Source organism: Salmo trutta, chromosome 36 (assembly GCF_901001165.1).
Source record: "Salmo trutta chromosome 36, fSalTru1.1, whole genome shotgun sequence".
Classification (NCBI taxonomy): Eukaryota; Metazoa; Chordata; class Actinopteri; order Salmoniformes; family Salmonidae; genus Salmo; species Salmo trutta.
In genome coordinates this window covers 32893221-32909030 of record NC_042992.1, presented here as the reverse complement: position 1 = coordinate 32909030, position 15810 = coordinate 32893221, and the positions used below count along the sequence as shown (strand labels likewise).

General features: G+C 42.2%; 1 protein-coding gene across 2 annotated transcripts; it reads left to right on the top strand.

Annotated features, from left to right (window-relative positions):
- Window positions 1-4811: 4811 nt before the first annotated feature.
- LOC115175918 (BOLA class I histocompatibility antigen, alpha chain BL3-7-like) lies at window positions 4812-15083 on the top strand. 2 transcript variants are annotated; one of them, XM_029735565.1, is made up of 8 exons: window positions 4812-4943; window positions 9142-9402; window positions 11543-11821; window positions 12165-12464; window positions 12701-12811; window positions 13148-13165; window positions 13429-13495; window positions 15046-15083. In XM_029735565.1, exons 1-7 carry the CDS (start codon window positions 4886-4888, stop codon window positions 13476-13478), a joined length of 1077 nt encoding a protein of 358 aa, XP_029591425.1. In that variant the 5' UTR covers window positions 4812-4885; the 3' UTR covers window positions 13479-13495; window positions 15046-15083. The 2 variants fall into 2 exon arrangements, with proteins under 2 accessions (XP_029591425.1, XP_029591424.1); XM_029735564.1 differs by having other exon boundaries at window positions 4814-4943; window positions 12165-12479.
- Window positions 15084-15810: the final 727 nt, after the last annotated feature.

The following is a 15810-nucleotide window of genomic DNA, read 5'->3' as shown; positions in this document are numbered from 1 at the left end:
GTGACAACAGGTGCTATAGGTGTCCTGGAGGGCAGGTAGTTTGACCCTGGTGATGCGTTGTGCAGGCCGCACCAGCCTCTGGAGAGCTTTGCGTTTGAGGGCAGGGCAGTTGCCGTACCAGGCGGTGATACAGCCCGACAGGATGCTCTCAATTGTGCATCTGTAAAAGTTTGCAGGGTTTTAGGTGACAAGCCAAATTTCTTCAGCCTCCTGAGGTTGAAGAGGCGCTGTTGCACTTTCACCACACTGTCTGTGTGGGTGGACCATTTCAGTTTGTCTGTGATGTGTACGCCGAGGAACTTAAAACTTTCCACCTTCTCCACTACTGTCCCTTAGATGTAGATAGGGGGGTGCTCCTTCTGCTGTTTCCTGAAGTCCACGATCATCTCCTTTGTTTTGTTGACGTTGAGTGAGAGGTTGTTTTCCTGACACCACACTCCGAATGCCCTCACCTCCTCCCTGTGTCATCTGCAAACTTGATGATTGAGTTGGAGGCATGCATGGCCACGCAGTCATGGGTGAACAGGGAGTACAGGAGGGGGCTGAGCACGCATCTTTGTGGGGCCAAAGTGTTGAAGGTCAGTGAAGTGGAGATTTTGTTTCCTACCTTCACCACCTGGGGACGGCCCATCGGAAAATCCAGGATCCAATTGCACAGGGCAGGGTTGAGACCCAGGGCCTCAAGCTTAATGATGAGCTTGGAGGGTACTACGGTGTTGAATGCTGAGCTGTAATCAATGAATAGCATTCTTACATAGGTATTCCTCTTGTCCAGATGGGATAGGGCAGTGTGCAGTGTGATGGTGATTGCATCATCTGTTGACCTGTTGGGGCGGTATGCAAACTGAAGTGGGTTTAGGGTGGCAGGTAATGTGGAGGTGATATGATCCTTGACTAATCTCTCTAAGCACTTCATGATGACAGAAGTGAGTGCTATGGGGCGATAGTCATTTAGTTCAGTTATCTTTGCCTTCTTGGGTACAGGAACAATGGTGGTCATCTTGAAGCATGTGCGGACAGCAGACTGGTATAAGGAGCGATTCAATATGTTGGTGTTGTGACGTGGCTGGTTTTCTTTTTGTAGTCCGTAATTGCCTGTAGACCCTGCCACATAAGTCTTGTGTCTGAGTCGTTGAATTTCAACTCTACTTTGTCCCTATACTGACATTTCACTTGTTTGATTGCCTTGCGGAGAGAATAACTACACTGTTTATATTCGGCCATATTCCCAGTCCTCTTTCCATGGTTAAATGCGGTGGTTCGCAGCTTTCAGTTTTGCGCGAATGCCGCCATCCATCCGCGGTTTCTTGTTAGGGTAGGTTTTAATAGTCACAGTGGGTACAACAATGCACTTCCTTATCCACTCAAGATGGAGTCGTGGTCAGATTTGCCAAAGGGAGGGCGAGGGAGGGCCTTGTATGCATCGCAGAAGTTAGAGTAGCAGTGGTCCAGTGTATTGCCCGCGCGAGTGCTGCATTCAATATGCTGATAGAATTTAGGTAGCCTTGTTCTCAAATTTGCTTTGTTAAAATCCCCAGCTACAATAAATGCAGCCTCAGGATATATGGTTTCCAGTTTACATAGAGTCCAGTTAAGTTCCTTGAGGGCCGTCGTGGTATCTGCTTGAGGGGGTATATACACAGCTGTGATGATAACTGAAGAGAATTATCTTCAGAGATAATATGGTTGGCATTTGATTGAAAGGAATTCTAGGTCAGGTGAACAGAAGGACTTGAGTTCCTTTATGTTATGATTACACCATGAGTCGTTAATCATGAAGCATACCTTCTCCCTTCTTCTTCCCAGAGAGATGTTTATATCTGTCGGCGCAACGCATGAAGAAACCCGGTGGCTGTACCAACATATCCCGAGAGAGCCATGTTTCTGTGAAACAGAGAATGTTACAATCTCTGATGTCTCTCTGGAAGGCAACCATTTCCGTAATTTCATCCACCTTGTTGTCTAGAGACTGGACATTGGCGAGTAGTATACTAGGAAGTGGTGGGTGTTGTGAACGCCTTCGAAGTCTGACCAGGAGGCCGCTCCGTCTACCTCATCTGCTGCGATGTTGTTTTGGGTCGACCTTAGATTCAATGTCCTGGGTGGTGGTCCGAACAAAGGATGTTGGTAAGTTAACGTCGCCCTTATATTCAATAGTTCTTCCCGGCTGTATGTAATAACACTTAAGATTTTCTGGGATAACAATGTAAGTAATAATACATAAAAAAACAAAATACTGCATAGTTTCCTAAGGACTTGAAGCGAGGCGACCATATCTGTCGGCACCATCTTAACAGCATATACAGTGCATTCGGAAAGTATTAATTTTTTCAATATTTTGTTACGTTACAGCCTGAATCTAAAATGGGTTAAAACAAAAATGTCCTCATCAATCTACACACAATACCCCATAATGACAAAGCAAAAACAGGTTTTTAGAATTTTTTGCAAATGTATAAAAATACAAAACTTACATTTTTACACCTTCGGCAGCAATTATAGCCTCAAGTCTTCTTGGGTATGATGCTACAAGCTTGGCAAACCTGTATTTGGGGAGTTTTTCCCATTCTTCTCTGCAGATCCTCTAAAGCTCTGTCAGGTTGGATGGGGAGTGTCACTGCACAGCTATTTTCAGGTCTCTCCAGAGATGTTCGATCGGGTTCAAGTCCGGGCTCTGGCTGGGCCGCTCAAGGACATTCATAGACTTGTTCCGAAGCCAATCCTGCGTTCTCTTGGTTGTGGGCTTAGGGTCATTGTCCTGTTTGAAAGTGAACCTTCACCCCAGTCTGAGGTCCTAAATGCTCTGGAGCAGGTTTTCATCAAGGATCTCTCTGTACTTTGCCCCATTCATCTTTCCCTCGATCCTGACTAGTCTCCCAGTCCCTGCCATTGAAAAACATCCCCACATGTCACCACCATGCTTCACTGAAGGGATGGTGCCAGGTTTCCTCCAGACGTGATGCTTGGCATTCAGGCCAAAGAGTTCAATCTTGATTTCATCATACCAGAGAATCTTGTTTCTCATGGTCTGGGAGTCTTTAGGTGCCTTTTGGCAAACTCCAAGTGGGATTTCATGTGCCTTTTACTGAGGAGTGGCCTCCGTCTGGCCACTCTACCATAAAGGCCTGTTTGGTGGAGTGCTGCAGAGATGGTTGTCCTTCTGGAAGTTTCTCCCATTTTACAGAAGAACTCTAGAGCTCTGTCAGAGTAACCATCAGGTTCTTGGTCACCTCCCTGACCAAGGCCCTTCTCCCCCTATTGCTCACTTTGGCTGGGCGGCCATCTCTAGGAAGAGTCTTGGTGGTTCCAAACTTCTTCCATTTAAGAATGATGGAGGCCACTGTGTTCTTGGAGACTTCAATGTTGCAGAATTTTTTTTGTACTTTTCCTCAGATCTGTGCCTCGACACAATTCTCTCTCAGAGCTCTATGGACAATTCTCACATGCAGTGTCAACTGTGGGACCTTACATACAGTAGACAGGTGTGTGCCTTTCCAAATCATGTCCAATCAATTGAATGTACCACAGGTGGACACCAATGAAGTTGTAGAAACATCTCAAGGATAATCAATGGAAACAGGATGCATCTGAGCTCAATTTCAAGTCTCATAGTAAAGAGTCTGAATACTTATGTAAATAAGGTATTTCTGTTTTTGATTTTTTTATACATTTGCAAAAAAATCTAAAAACCGGTTTACGCTCTGATGAGGATTTTGATGAGGATTTTTTATTTATTTAATCCATTTTAGAATAAGGCAACATGTAACAAAATGTGGAAAAAGTCAAGGGGTCTGAATACTTTCTGAATGCACATCTTTGCTGTCCAATTTTTTTATTTAACTAGGCAAGTCAGTTAAGAACAAATTCTTATTTACAATGACGAGCCTAGGAACAGTGGGTTAACTGCCTTGTTAGCTCTGGGATTTGATTTAGCAACCTTTCGGGTTACTAGCCCAACGTTCTAACCACTAGGCTACTTGCCGCCCCAATTTGCACTTGAATATTATTGATTGCATAATTTCAGTCATATATATATATATATATATATATATATATAGCCTAGACAATGAAAAATACCAAAGAAAAGGCTTACATTGGTCAATTATAGGCCTCTCATATCGGTAACTGAATGCACTCAACACCTGCAGGGACATAAACTATCTAGTAGTGTTGCAATGACTAACCAATCAAAGTTAGTTAAAATATCTCAACCCCCAGCTCCATGCCCAATCAGAATTGATACCATTTAGGCTACCTTCAGTTACAACCTCTGCTGCTTGGTTTAACCTAGATTTTACTGATGCTTGAGCTGCCTAAATTCTCATTGGCTCAACGACGTTATACAAACGTATTATATCTTGGCGCGAACTGCGAACTATATTCAGAGTTTCTCAACCCAGAGATGCAACATCACGAGACTTCCGGGAACGCTTGGGGAGCAAACTAAGTAGACCAGGCCGGAGTTTGGCGTTTGAGAAGTCAATTAGAAAAGTGAAAATTTCTTCCTAAATTGTGAATTTTCTCAAAATCTAAAGGCTCTACCTAAATTCGAGACAATTTCTTAAGTATTTGAACATGTTATTACTCTATCTTCGCTAAAGTGACAAACTGAGACGTTTTTATTTTCGTGAAAAACGACTTTATATTGAAGGAGTGCCGTTTACGGCCTGCACGTGCACAGTTCGGCGCGATACAACAGATGACGCATTTCTGCGCATGCGCTTAACTAGCAAACGTCATCTCCTACAAATATGATCTGGGATTTCTATTGGAGAAGCAGTTTCACACCATCTTTATACTGTACTAGCCATATTTCAGGACACTCCAAGACGGAAACATTGGGAGAGACAACAAACACATGGGTAGTTGACAGACCAACGTCGACATGAAGGGTGTTATCCTCATGTTCCTGGGAATAGTGCACCTTCGTGAAGCATTTAGTGGTCAGTATAAAGTTTTATGTATTGTAGCTTTAAGAAGATATGTATTTTTTCCCGTAGCTAGACTATTTAACTTTAGTTATTATAAGGCCTAATAGGCCTATGCATTTACTTATCGTCACATTAGGCTTTTACAAACGTTTTCTTCCGAATCAGTAACGGATAAAATAGTAGTCCTTATGCACATTCCATGATCGAAAGTTTTAGAAACACGCTTCCTACCGGCGTATCCTATAGAACGGAAGTCAGTCTAGTTGTTATCGACGATATAACTGCGACATATTTGTAGTAACGTTTTTTACTAGGTGTCTTCAGGACTTGCCTCCTATTAATGATGTACATCGAATTGTTAAATCAGCCTCTGAGACTCCAACTAGCAAGAATGAAAAGGGGTTCAAGATGTACACCATTTTCAACTGTTCTGCCAGCGGCTATGGAACCCTGACCTGTTCACCGGACGTGCTACCTGTCCCCGACCTGCTGTTTTCAACTCTCTAGAGACTGCAGGAGCGGTAGAGATACTCTCAAAGATCGGCTATGAAAAGCCAACTGACATTTACTCTTGAGGTGCTGACTTGTTACACCCTCGACAGCTGTGAATATTATTATTTGACCATGCTGGTCATTTATGAACATTTGCTGTTATAATCTCCACCCGGCACAGCCAGAAGAGGACTGGCCACCCCTCATAGCCTGGTTCCTCTCTAGGTTTCTTCCTATGTCCAGGGTTACTATATGATGGAATGACCACATCAGCGCAAGCCTTCTCCGTCTAGTATTAGCATCACATCTACTGCTGTGATAGTGAACCACCACATTATACACGGCACGCAGTCGGGACAAGCTCTCAATGCTCAGTTGTTTCGTTGAGGGTTCATTTTTGGTAGGAGTACCACATTTAAAAGTAATAACTAGAGGGTGCAACATATAGCATGCATCTGATGATTCATGATTGTTGTGATGTGGGACTCCCTGCCAATTCTGTCCTTGGACTTGCTTTCAATGAGAATGACAGATCTAAAACACACATTTCTATGCGAGTTTCGTCGGGTCGCCAAAAAGTTATGTTGCCGCTTTAAATAACATCGTTCTGATTTCAATATGATTTGTGCAAACTTTTCCCTCTGTCATATAATGCAATGAGGTCTATTATTGTGCCTGCACAGCCAGGGCCGGGTCAAGCATAAGCAACATAAGCGGGCGCTTAAGTCGTCCGAATGCTTCAGTTCGGAAGTCAGCTAGGCGAACCGAACAAGTGTGCTCGGTTGTAAGACCTTTGCTTGAAAAATGAGGAAAAACTGCAATAGTACTGTTTGTCTGTTTTGAGAACCCGGAGCCAGTATACACTTCCTCAAAATAGTCAGAAGTCATCTAAGATATCTTAAGTCTGTCAGTAATTTTGACGTTTTAATAAACGGCATAATAAATGCACAAACTCTTCCGAACTGTTTCGGCTGGGAAGCATGGGGATGCCTTTAGGGTCCTAGGTCTGGGCCTCAACTTACTGTTGAGAGTTAGAATAGTCGAACGCACAAGGTGCAAGTTTGAAATTTGGTTGTGCATCTGTAACAGTGTTGCTTCCGTCCCTCTCCTCGCCCCTACCTGGGCTCGAACCAGAGTCCCTCTGCACACATCGACAACAGTCACCCTCGAAGCACCGTTACCCATCGCTCCACAAAAGCCGCAGCCCTTACAAGGGGAAGGGGAACAACTACTTCAAGGTCTCAGAGCGAGTGATGTCACCGATTGAAACACTACTAGCTAGCCGTTGTTGTTGTTAGCTGTTTAAATAGCTTCTTGATATGCATCACCTGTCCGGTGAATAGATTATCTTTGGACCCCGAGTGGTATAGTGTATGTTTGAAACAAGAACACTTGTGCTCAGATGGACAAAGAGATTCGAAGTTATTTATGCTAAGCATCCAATTTGGTGTTTCCAATGTTTGCAAATAGCTTTGAATTACTCTGCAGTATTTTCAGGTATCAGAAAATGAATTGCAGCTTTCAACCTTTTCAGTGGCATGTTGTTGAGCATCTCAACTTATTTATACTTATCTGTATAAAATATAATTCGTTAATTGGTTTAAATTGATTATGTGCACTTGGCAACCGACATTCAGGAGAATGGATATTTACAAAATCTTAAGTTAAAAAATATATTATGTAGATCAAATACAACTGCCAGATAGATTGGAATAGTATAGAATGAATAGACCACACAATCTCCTATCTTCAACATGCAGTTCCAGCCCTGTCATTAGGATAATTAATATAGCAGGTTAGAATAAATTGGGTAAGGTTACGAAAACGCTAGGATAGGGTTAGGGAAAATGCTCTCCTAACCTGCTATGAAAAATCACTTGTATCAAAGTGGCATGTTTTTAAGATGGCCCGTTAGTTGTGGGCAGTCAATCCGACGTTTCAGAAAAGTAGTCACTTCCTGAGATCTGTATTCAAATAGTTATAAAAAGTAGTACTTTTGGGGGGTCTGTATGTGAGTATGTGTCTAGAGTCAGTGCAAAATAGGGTCAATGCAGATAGTCCAGGTAACCATTTGATTAACTATATGTATGTATGTATGTATGTATGTATGTATGTATGTATGTATGTGTGTATATGTATATATGTGTATATATATATATAATGTGTGTGTGTATATATGTATGTATGTCTGATGGCTTAGGGATAGAAGCTGTCTCGGAGTAGGTTGGTCTGAGAGCCGATGCTCTGGTACCGCTTAACAGACGGTGGCAGAGAGAACAATCTATGGCTTGGGTGGCTGAAGTCTTTGGCAATTTTTTATCTGTTCCTCTGACACTGCCTGCTATGGAGGTCCTGGATGGCAGGGAGCTCAGCCCCAGTGATGTACTGATGACCAGCCTTTCAAAGCACTTCATGATTACAGATGTGAGTGCTACGGGACAGTAGTCATTTAGGCAGGTTACCTTGGAGTTCTTGGGTACAGGCACAATGCTGGTCAGCTTGAAATGTTCATTACAGACTGGGGCAAGGTGAGGTTGAAACTGCCAGTGAAGACACTTGCCAGCTGGCCTGCGCATTCTCTGAGAATGTACCTTTGCATTCCATCTGGCCAAGCGGCCTTGCAAGTGTAAACCTGTTTAAAAGTCTCACTCACATCGGCCTATAGCTTGTTCAGTAACCTGTTTAAAAGTCTTACTCACATCGGCCTATAGCTTGTTCAGTAACCTGTTTAAAAGTCTTACTCACATCGGCCTATAGCTTGTTCAGTAACAACACTGGGGTGCTACTGACATATTCAGGAAAGAGGCTAAACAGTCAATTCTGCCACTTTTGAGAAACAGAATTGACCATTTACCTTCCTCTCTGAATATGATGTCAGCATCACCCCAGAGGACTGTAAACAATTGACAGGTTTTGCACATGGACTCTGCAGTGTTATTCCTTCAAAAATAATGAATTTGTCTCCCCTTAATTAAATATAATCCACTAATAGACTTTCATAAAAGTCTATTTTGATGCCATATAGTATAAACCACTTGGTAGTTCCTATCAGGGGATGAATACAGTATAAGGTCAAATGTAAAGTTGCTAAAGATTAGTGTCATCTTATCTATCAGTCTTACAGTGATGCTGGTCTTGGGCTTCTTATTATCAATGTACTTACATTATTCATCAGACACTCTTATCCAGAGCGACTTAGTGAGTGCATATGTTTTCGTACTGGTCCCCGGTGGGATTCCAACCCAAAACCCTGGCGTGGCAAGCACCATGCTCTACCAACTAAGCCACATGGGACCATATCATGTACATTTGGAAGGAATGCAATGTTTTCACTTGTGTTTATCACATGTAATAAATCCACTGAAATATCTGTCTAGGAATATCACTTTGTTCCATTTCACAATACTGTTCTTAGTGTTCAGTGTGTCCATCTATATATCAGACCATCTATATATTAGACACGGATTCCAGATCATTCTCTTGATAAAACATCCTTGGTTCTCCATGTCTGATACACAACGTGTAATATCTAGGGGTTACATGCTGTCTTAGAAATGTTAAAAGTAATATTTAATGAACAACCAGTTTATTTAACAGTAGTGTGGAGAAACTAGAAATTGAATATAGAGAAAATGTAAACCTCTGTTTAGTCAACATGACTTAGAAAAACAATTATCTGTTCAGAATTCAACATTAACATTAACTTTCTTTCCTCTAGTGACTCACTCCCTGAAGTATTTCTCCACCGCATCTTCAAACATTCCCAACTTCCCAGAGTTTATGGTTGTGGGGATGGTGGATGGTGTTCAGATGGTTCTCTATGACAGCAACAGCCAGAAAGTGGTGCCCAAACAGGACTGGATTAACAAGCAGACAGACGCAGAGTTCTGGGAGAGCGAGAGAGAGAAATTCTTTGATTTCCAGCAGTCTTTCAAAGCTGAAGTCGATATTCTAAAGCAGCGTTTTAACCAAAGTGGAGGTAAGTCCTTCATCTTTACCTTATCTAATCAGTTGTGTTTGTGTGAACTGTCAAAATCCCTTATTCTAGGAGACAATAATTAATCAGGATTAGAGAAGTGACCACTAAAGTTACAGATCTAGAATATCAGGGATGTACAGATCTGTCCCTCCTTCCTGTTTCTGTTTCCTTCACACACTTACCACACAGCATCATTATCTGATTTCAGTATTAGAAAGCATCTAACATGGCCTCCTTTGTTTCTCTGCTTATGTTTACTGTATGTATGGTCCCATTTGTTGCTCCTGGACACCAGCACAGCATTCATTTTAAAACTACTGCGTGCTGTTTTAAGTGTGTGAAGGACAGATGATGACCAAACCACTACTGTAAATGGAATAAAACTATGAGCATCTTTATGGATGTATAGTATGTCATTGTTAAGTTCAGTCTCTAATTACCTGAATGTCAGTTTGGTGAATGTCACATCTCTCTGATCTCTGCTTGGAATACATTTGCATGTTTAATTTGTCAGTCAGTCCCTCTAGTCTGCTCTGTGGAGCTTTCATGGTGTGTGTGTGTGTGTGTTATCCACACTGCCCAGCTGTGTGCTCCCCCTCTGTCCCCCACAGTAGAGCTGTAGTCTCCTCAGTCTCTCTGAGTGTCTCTCTGATCTGGTGGGACACGAGAGAAGCAGAGCAGTATAACATGATGATAGTAATTATGATAGTGATGATGATGATGATGATATGTTTGGTCTTCTCTGCTCTAATGGACCAAAGCTCCCAGTGACTCCCTGTGGGCTCTGCTGTTGGAGCTGATCAGGTCTCTCAGGGGAACTCTACACACACACACCTGTCACCCTCAGGATCTGGGGAACACTCACACACTTGTCACCCTCAGGATCTGGGGAACACTCACACACCTGTCACCCTCAGGATCTGGGGAACACACACACACCTGTCACCCTCAGGATCTGGGGAACACACACACACCTGTCACCCTCAGGATCTGGGGAACACACACACACACCTGTCACCCTCAGGATCTGGGGAACACACACACACACCTGTCACCCTCAGGATCTGGGGAACACACACACACACCTGTCACCCTCAGGATCTGGGGAACACACACACACACCTGTCACCCTCAGGATCTGGGGAACACACACACCTGTCACCCTCAGGATCTGGGGAACACACACACACCTGTCACCCTCAGGATCTTGGGATCACTCACACACCTGTGACCCTCAGGATCTGGGGATCACTCACACACCTGTCACCCTCAGGATCTGGGGATCACTCACACACCTGTCACCCTCAGGATCTGGGGATCACTCACACACCTGTGACCCTCAGGATCTGGGGATCACTCACACACCTGTGACCCTCAGGATCTGGGGATCACTCACACACCTGTCACCCTCAGGATCTGGGGATCACTCACACACCTGTCACCCTCAGGATCTGGGGATCACTCACACACCTGTCACCCTCAGGATCTGGGGATCACTCACACACCTGTCACCCTCAGGATCTGGGGATCACTCACACACCTGTCACCCTCAGGATCTGGGGAACACACACACACACACACCTGTCACCCTCAGGATCTGGGGAACACACACACACCTGTCACCCTCAGGATCTGGGGAACACACATATAGCTCCAGTAGGCTCACATTATTGAGAGATAATCTTCCTCATGTTAGTCTCTCCATCTCTCTCCTGTTGTTCCTGACTGAACAGAGGATCCTCTCACTTCCTCTATCTCTGACATCATCACTAGAGGACAGTCTCCATTTATCAACAGTGTTTTATTCATTTACACACCTCACTGAACTACAGTCCTACACAACATCCATTTGTTAGAATAACACAACTGTACTGAACACAATGTGTATCTTCAACACAGTAGATAGAACCAAGCCAACATCAGCTGGTGTAGAATAGATCCACACTCTCTGAGTCTCCTCCTCACCTCTCTGTCTCTGTGGTGAAGGTGTGACATCATCATCATCACTGTAGAGGTCTGAGATGATCTGTTTTATTCCAGTCTGGTTGAACAACTAATACATGATGATAGCGATCCCACTGGCAGACTGAATCTGGAGAACAGATTGCACAGTGTTGCTGACCCTCTTTCTCTCTTTCAGGAGTCCACGTTCTCCAGTACATATATGGCTGCTCACGGAATGATGAGACTGAACAGAGAGATGGTTTTGGGAAGCTCGGTTATAATGGGGAGGACTTCCTAGTGTACGACATGAATACATTAACTTGGAACGCTCTTAAACAGCAAGCTAATTTCATGCGGGATAAGTGGAACAATGACAACGGTAGACTGGTATTCTGGAAGACCTACTTCTCCCAGACCTGCATTGAGTGCCTGAAGAAGCAGGTGGTCAATGGGAAGAGGCCTCTGATGAGGACAGGTAAACATTCAGAAATGTCACTTTCATTTGTCCTTTTATATATGCAACACCTGAAATCTATCTTTTGATTTGTGAATTCAGTCCAGCACTACATAATTATAGATGTGTCACTTAGGAACATTGAGAGGTTCTGGAACAACAGTGAAATATGTCTGGTTAATGATCCAGAATGCACCATATTGGTGTGACATCATCTATACCACCAACATCCTTTATCTTTACTGATTCTGTGTTGTCTACAGAAATCACCATCATTTATGGTATAATTTGGATAAATGTAGATGCTTTTAGTCTGCGCTCATTTCAAAATAACACCAATGAAATGTCTGAACTCTCTCTCCAGTCCCTCCATCAGTGTCTCTGCTCCAGAAGACCCCCTCCTCTCCAGTGACCTGCCACGCTACAGGTTTCTACCCCAGTGGAGTCATGGTGGTCTGGAAGAAAGATGGACAAGATCACCATGAAGATGTGAAGCATGGAGAGACTCTCCCCAACGATGATGGAACCTTCCAGAAAAGCTCCCACCTCAAAGTGACGCCTGAGGAGTGGAAGAACAACAAGTATCAGTGTGTTGTTCAGGTCACTGGTATCAAGGAGGACTTTATCAAGGTTCTGACTGAGTCTGAGATCCAGACCAACTGGGGAAAGACCAACTGGGGTAAGAGGGAGATAGAGTTAAATATACACTATAGCCAACCCTCCTACTGAATGTACCCAATAATCCTCATTTAAGTTCACTCATCTGCTCCGTAAAGCTACCTTTCTGACTGCATGTTTTCATTGACCTTTTTACATGTACAGGGATGCTGCTTGGATTTCATTTGAGATGGAAATGTGTTATGTTGCACTAGTCTGAATGCTCTGTTCTGATGATTACAGATGACCCAGCCCCCAACATTGTCCCCATCATTGGAGTGGTTGTAGCTCTCCTCCTCCTGGTCGTTGCTGTTGTTGTTGGGGTCGTCATTTGGAAGAAGAAGAGTAAGAAAGGTGAATGAGGAAAGAAAGACCTCTTTCTATTTTCATATCATCTTAGATATTATCAGCAGTGATTTAATTAGTAGTTTAGAAGTAGTAGTCAGGTCATTGTACTGGTTTAAAAGCAATAGTATAGTAGTGATGGTAGAAGTACAGTATGTTTGATTTTAATCTGATTCATGTAAATAAAGAATCTTGTTGTCACGTAGGCTTTATGTCAAGTCTGCAGTAGGATATGCAGAAGGAATACAGGATTCGGCATACTCTCAAACATTATATTCTCTTGTTGTATTCAAATAAAGCAAGCTATCAGAGTCATTAATAACTTCATGTTTATCTCTGTTTCAGGCTTTGTTCCAGCCAGCAGTAAGTGCCTCAGTTCATATTGTTCGCTGATCTGAAAATATCAGACTTTTTTGTTTTGTGTTTGACTGTATCCATTTTAGAATGTGGTTGTCCCTTTTCCTTGTAGATTGTGATGATGGTTCAAACTTAATGTGAATTGATGTAGCTACTTAGTTAATATGGAAGGTTTTATTTACTGTGAACCATTCATTAGGAACTTGGTAATGAACCTGAACTCATGGATTGTTGTTTTTCCTATCATTGGCGTTTTATTTCTGTTTTAGCCAACGACACTGACTCTGCGTACTCTGGGAAAGATCTCCTGAAGACTTGAGTCCTCTCTGCACATCTGTAAGTAACATCAGATTAAGTCACTTAAGGTGTCCTCATGTCAATGAGCAAACTAGAGAAACAACCACTACCACACTGCTACTGGTTGGAATGTGTTTACAGTGGCAAGAAAAAGTATGTGAACCTTTTAGAAATACCTGGATTTCTGCATAAATTGATCATAAAATGTAATCTGGTCTTCATCTAGGTCATAACAATAGACAAACAGTCTGCTTAAACTAATAACACACAAACAATTATATTTTCATGTCTTTTATTGAACACACCGTGTAAACATTCACAGTGCAGGGTGGGAAAAGTATGTGAACCCTTGGATTTAATAACTGGTTGACCCTCCTTTGGCAACAATAACCTCAACCAAATGTTTTCTGTTGCGGATCAGACCTGCACAACAGTCAGGAGGAATTTTGGACCATTCCTCTTTACAAAACTGTTTTAGTTCAGCAATACTCTTGGGATGTCTGGTGTGAACTGCTCTCTTGAGGTCATGCCACAGCATCTCAATGGGGTTGAGATCAGGACTCTGACTGGGCCACTCCAGAAGGCGTATTTTCTTCTGAAGCCATTCTGTTGTTGATTTACTTTTTGTGTTTTGGGTCGTTGTCTTGTTGCATCACCCAACTTCTGTTGAGCTTCAATTGGCGGACAGATAGCCTAACATTCTCCTGCAAAATATCTTGATAAACTTGAATTCGTTTTTCCGTCGATGATGGCAAGCTGTCCAGGCCCTGAGGCAGCAAAGCAGCCACATACTTTAGTTGGGATGAGGTTTTGTCTTTTTTTTCTCCACAGTGTTGTGTGTTCCTTCCAAACAGCAGTGGCTTCTACCGTGGTGTCCTCCCATGAACACCATTCTTGTTTAGTGTTTCACGTATCGTAGACTCGTCAACAGAGATGTTAGCATCTTCCAGATATTTTTATAAGTCTTTAGCTGGCACTAGGATTCTTCTTAACCTCATTGAGCAGACTGCAAGAGCACAGCGCAGAAATCTTTGCAAGATGGCCACTCCTAGAGAGAGTAGCAACAGCGTTGAACTTTCTCCATTTATAGACAATTTGTCTTACCGTGGACTGATGAACTTTTGTAACCCTTTCCAGCTTTATGCAAGTCAACAATTCTTAATCTTAGGTCTTCTGCAATCTCTTGTTCGAAGCATGGTTCACATCAGGCGATGCTTCTTGTGAATAGCAAACTCAAAGTTTGAGTTTTTTTTTATAGGGCAAGGCAACTCTAACTAACATCTCCAGTCTCATTGATTGGACTCCAGGTTAGCTGACTCCAATTAGCTTTTGGAGAAGTCATTAGCCTAGGGGTTCCGCATACTTTTCCAACCTACACTGTGAATGTTTAAATGATGTATTCAATATAGACAAGAAAAATACAATAATTTGTGTGTTATTAGTTTAAGCACACTGTTTGTCTATTGTTGTGACTTAGATGAAGATCAGATCAAATTTGATCTATTTATGCAGAAATACAGGTCATTCCAAAGGGTTCACATACTTTTTCTTGCCACTGTATGTGTAACCTCTCTCTTCTCGTGTTTTAGGAAGCCGCTGAAGAGGACAGCAACGAAATAACAACAAATGCTGAACTTCTCAAAAACATAACATAAACGTAAACTTACACACACATCAGCCACACACACTCCATATATATTGAACAAAAATATAAATACCACCATTTCAAAGATTTTTCTGAATTACAGTTCATGTAAGGAAATTGGTCAATTTGAAATAAATTCATTAGGACCTGATCTATATATTTCACATGACTGGGAAGGGGTGGGCCCGGGAGGGCATAGAACCACCCACAGGGGAGCCAGGCCCAGCCAATCAGAATTAATATATTTTTTTTTATTACTATTTTTTTTTTTATTACTTTATTACAGAACAAAAAGTCTTTCCACTAATGGGTGTAAACAAATTGAGCACAGCATTTGAGAGAAATATGCTTTTTATGCTTATGGAACATTTCTGGGATCTTTTATTTCCGCTCATGGGACCAACACTTTACATGTTCATATTTTTGTTCAGTGTATAGAAAAATGTTTTAAAAAATCTGGTTTCAAAAATATTCTTCGGTGAACAGTTTTACTTTCATTTAATCCTTGGTTTGGCTTTTTAAAGGTTATGCTGTACTGTCATTTTTTTTAAATATAAAATGTTATAATGCCACTGTGTGATAGACTTATCTCAGTCTTACTGTTATAATCAATGGAACACCATGAAAATGTGTTTCTGGAAAGGATTAGGTTGTTGTGAGATGTTAAATTAAGATTTGAACTTCTGTTATTCTAACTGAAGCCACCAAA

What these genes read in the sequence shown, in the direction of transcription:
- LOC115175918 (XM_029735564.1), top strand. Translation starts at nt 4,886, where the DNA reads ATGAAGGGTGTTATCCTCATGTTCCTGGGAATAGTGCACCTTCGTGAA. An exon ending in GAGGCCTCTGATGAGGACAG is followed by an intron (nt 11,822 to 12,164) that starts GTAAACATTCAG and finishes CTCTCTCTCCAG; the next exon opens with TCCCTCCATCAGTGTCTCTG. An exon ending in CTGGGGAAAGACCAACTGGG is followed by an intron (nt 12,480 to 12,700) that starts GTAAGAGGGAGA and finishes TGATGATTACAG; the next exon opens with ATGACCCAGCCCCCAACATT.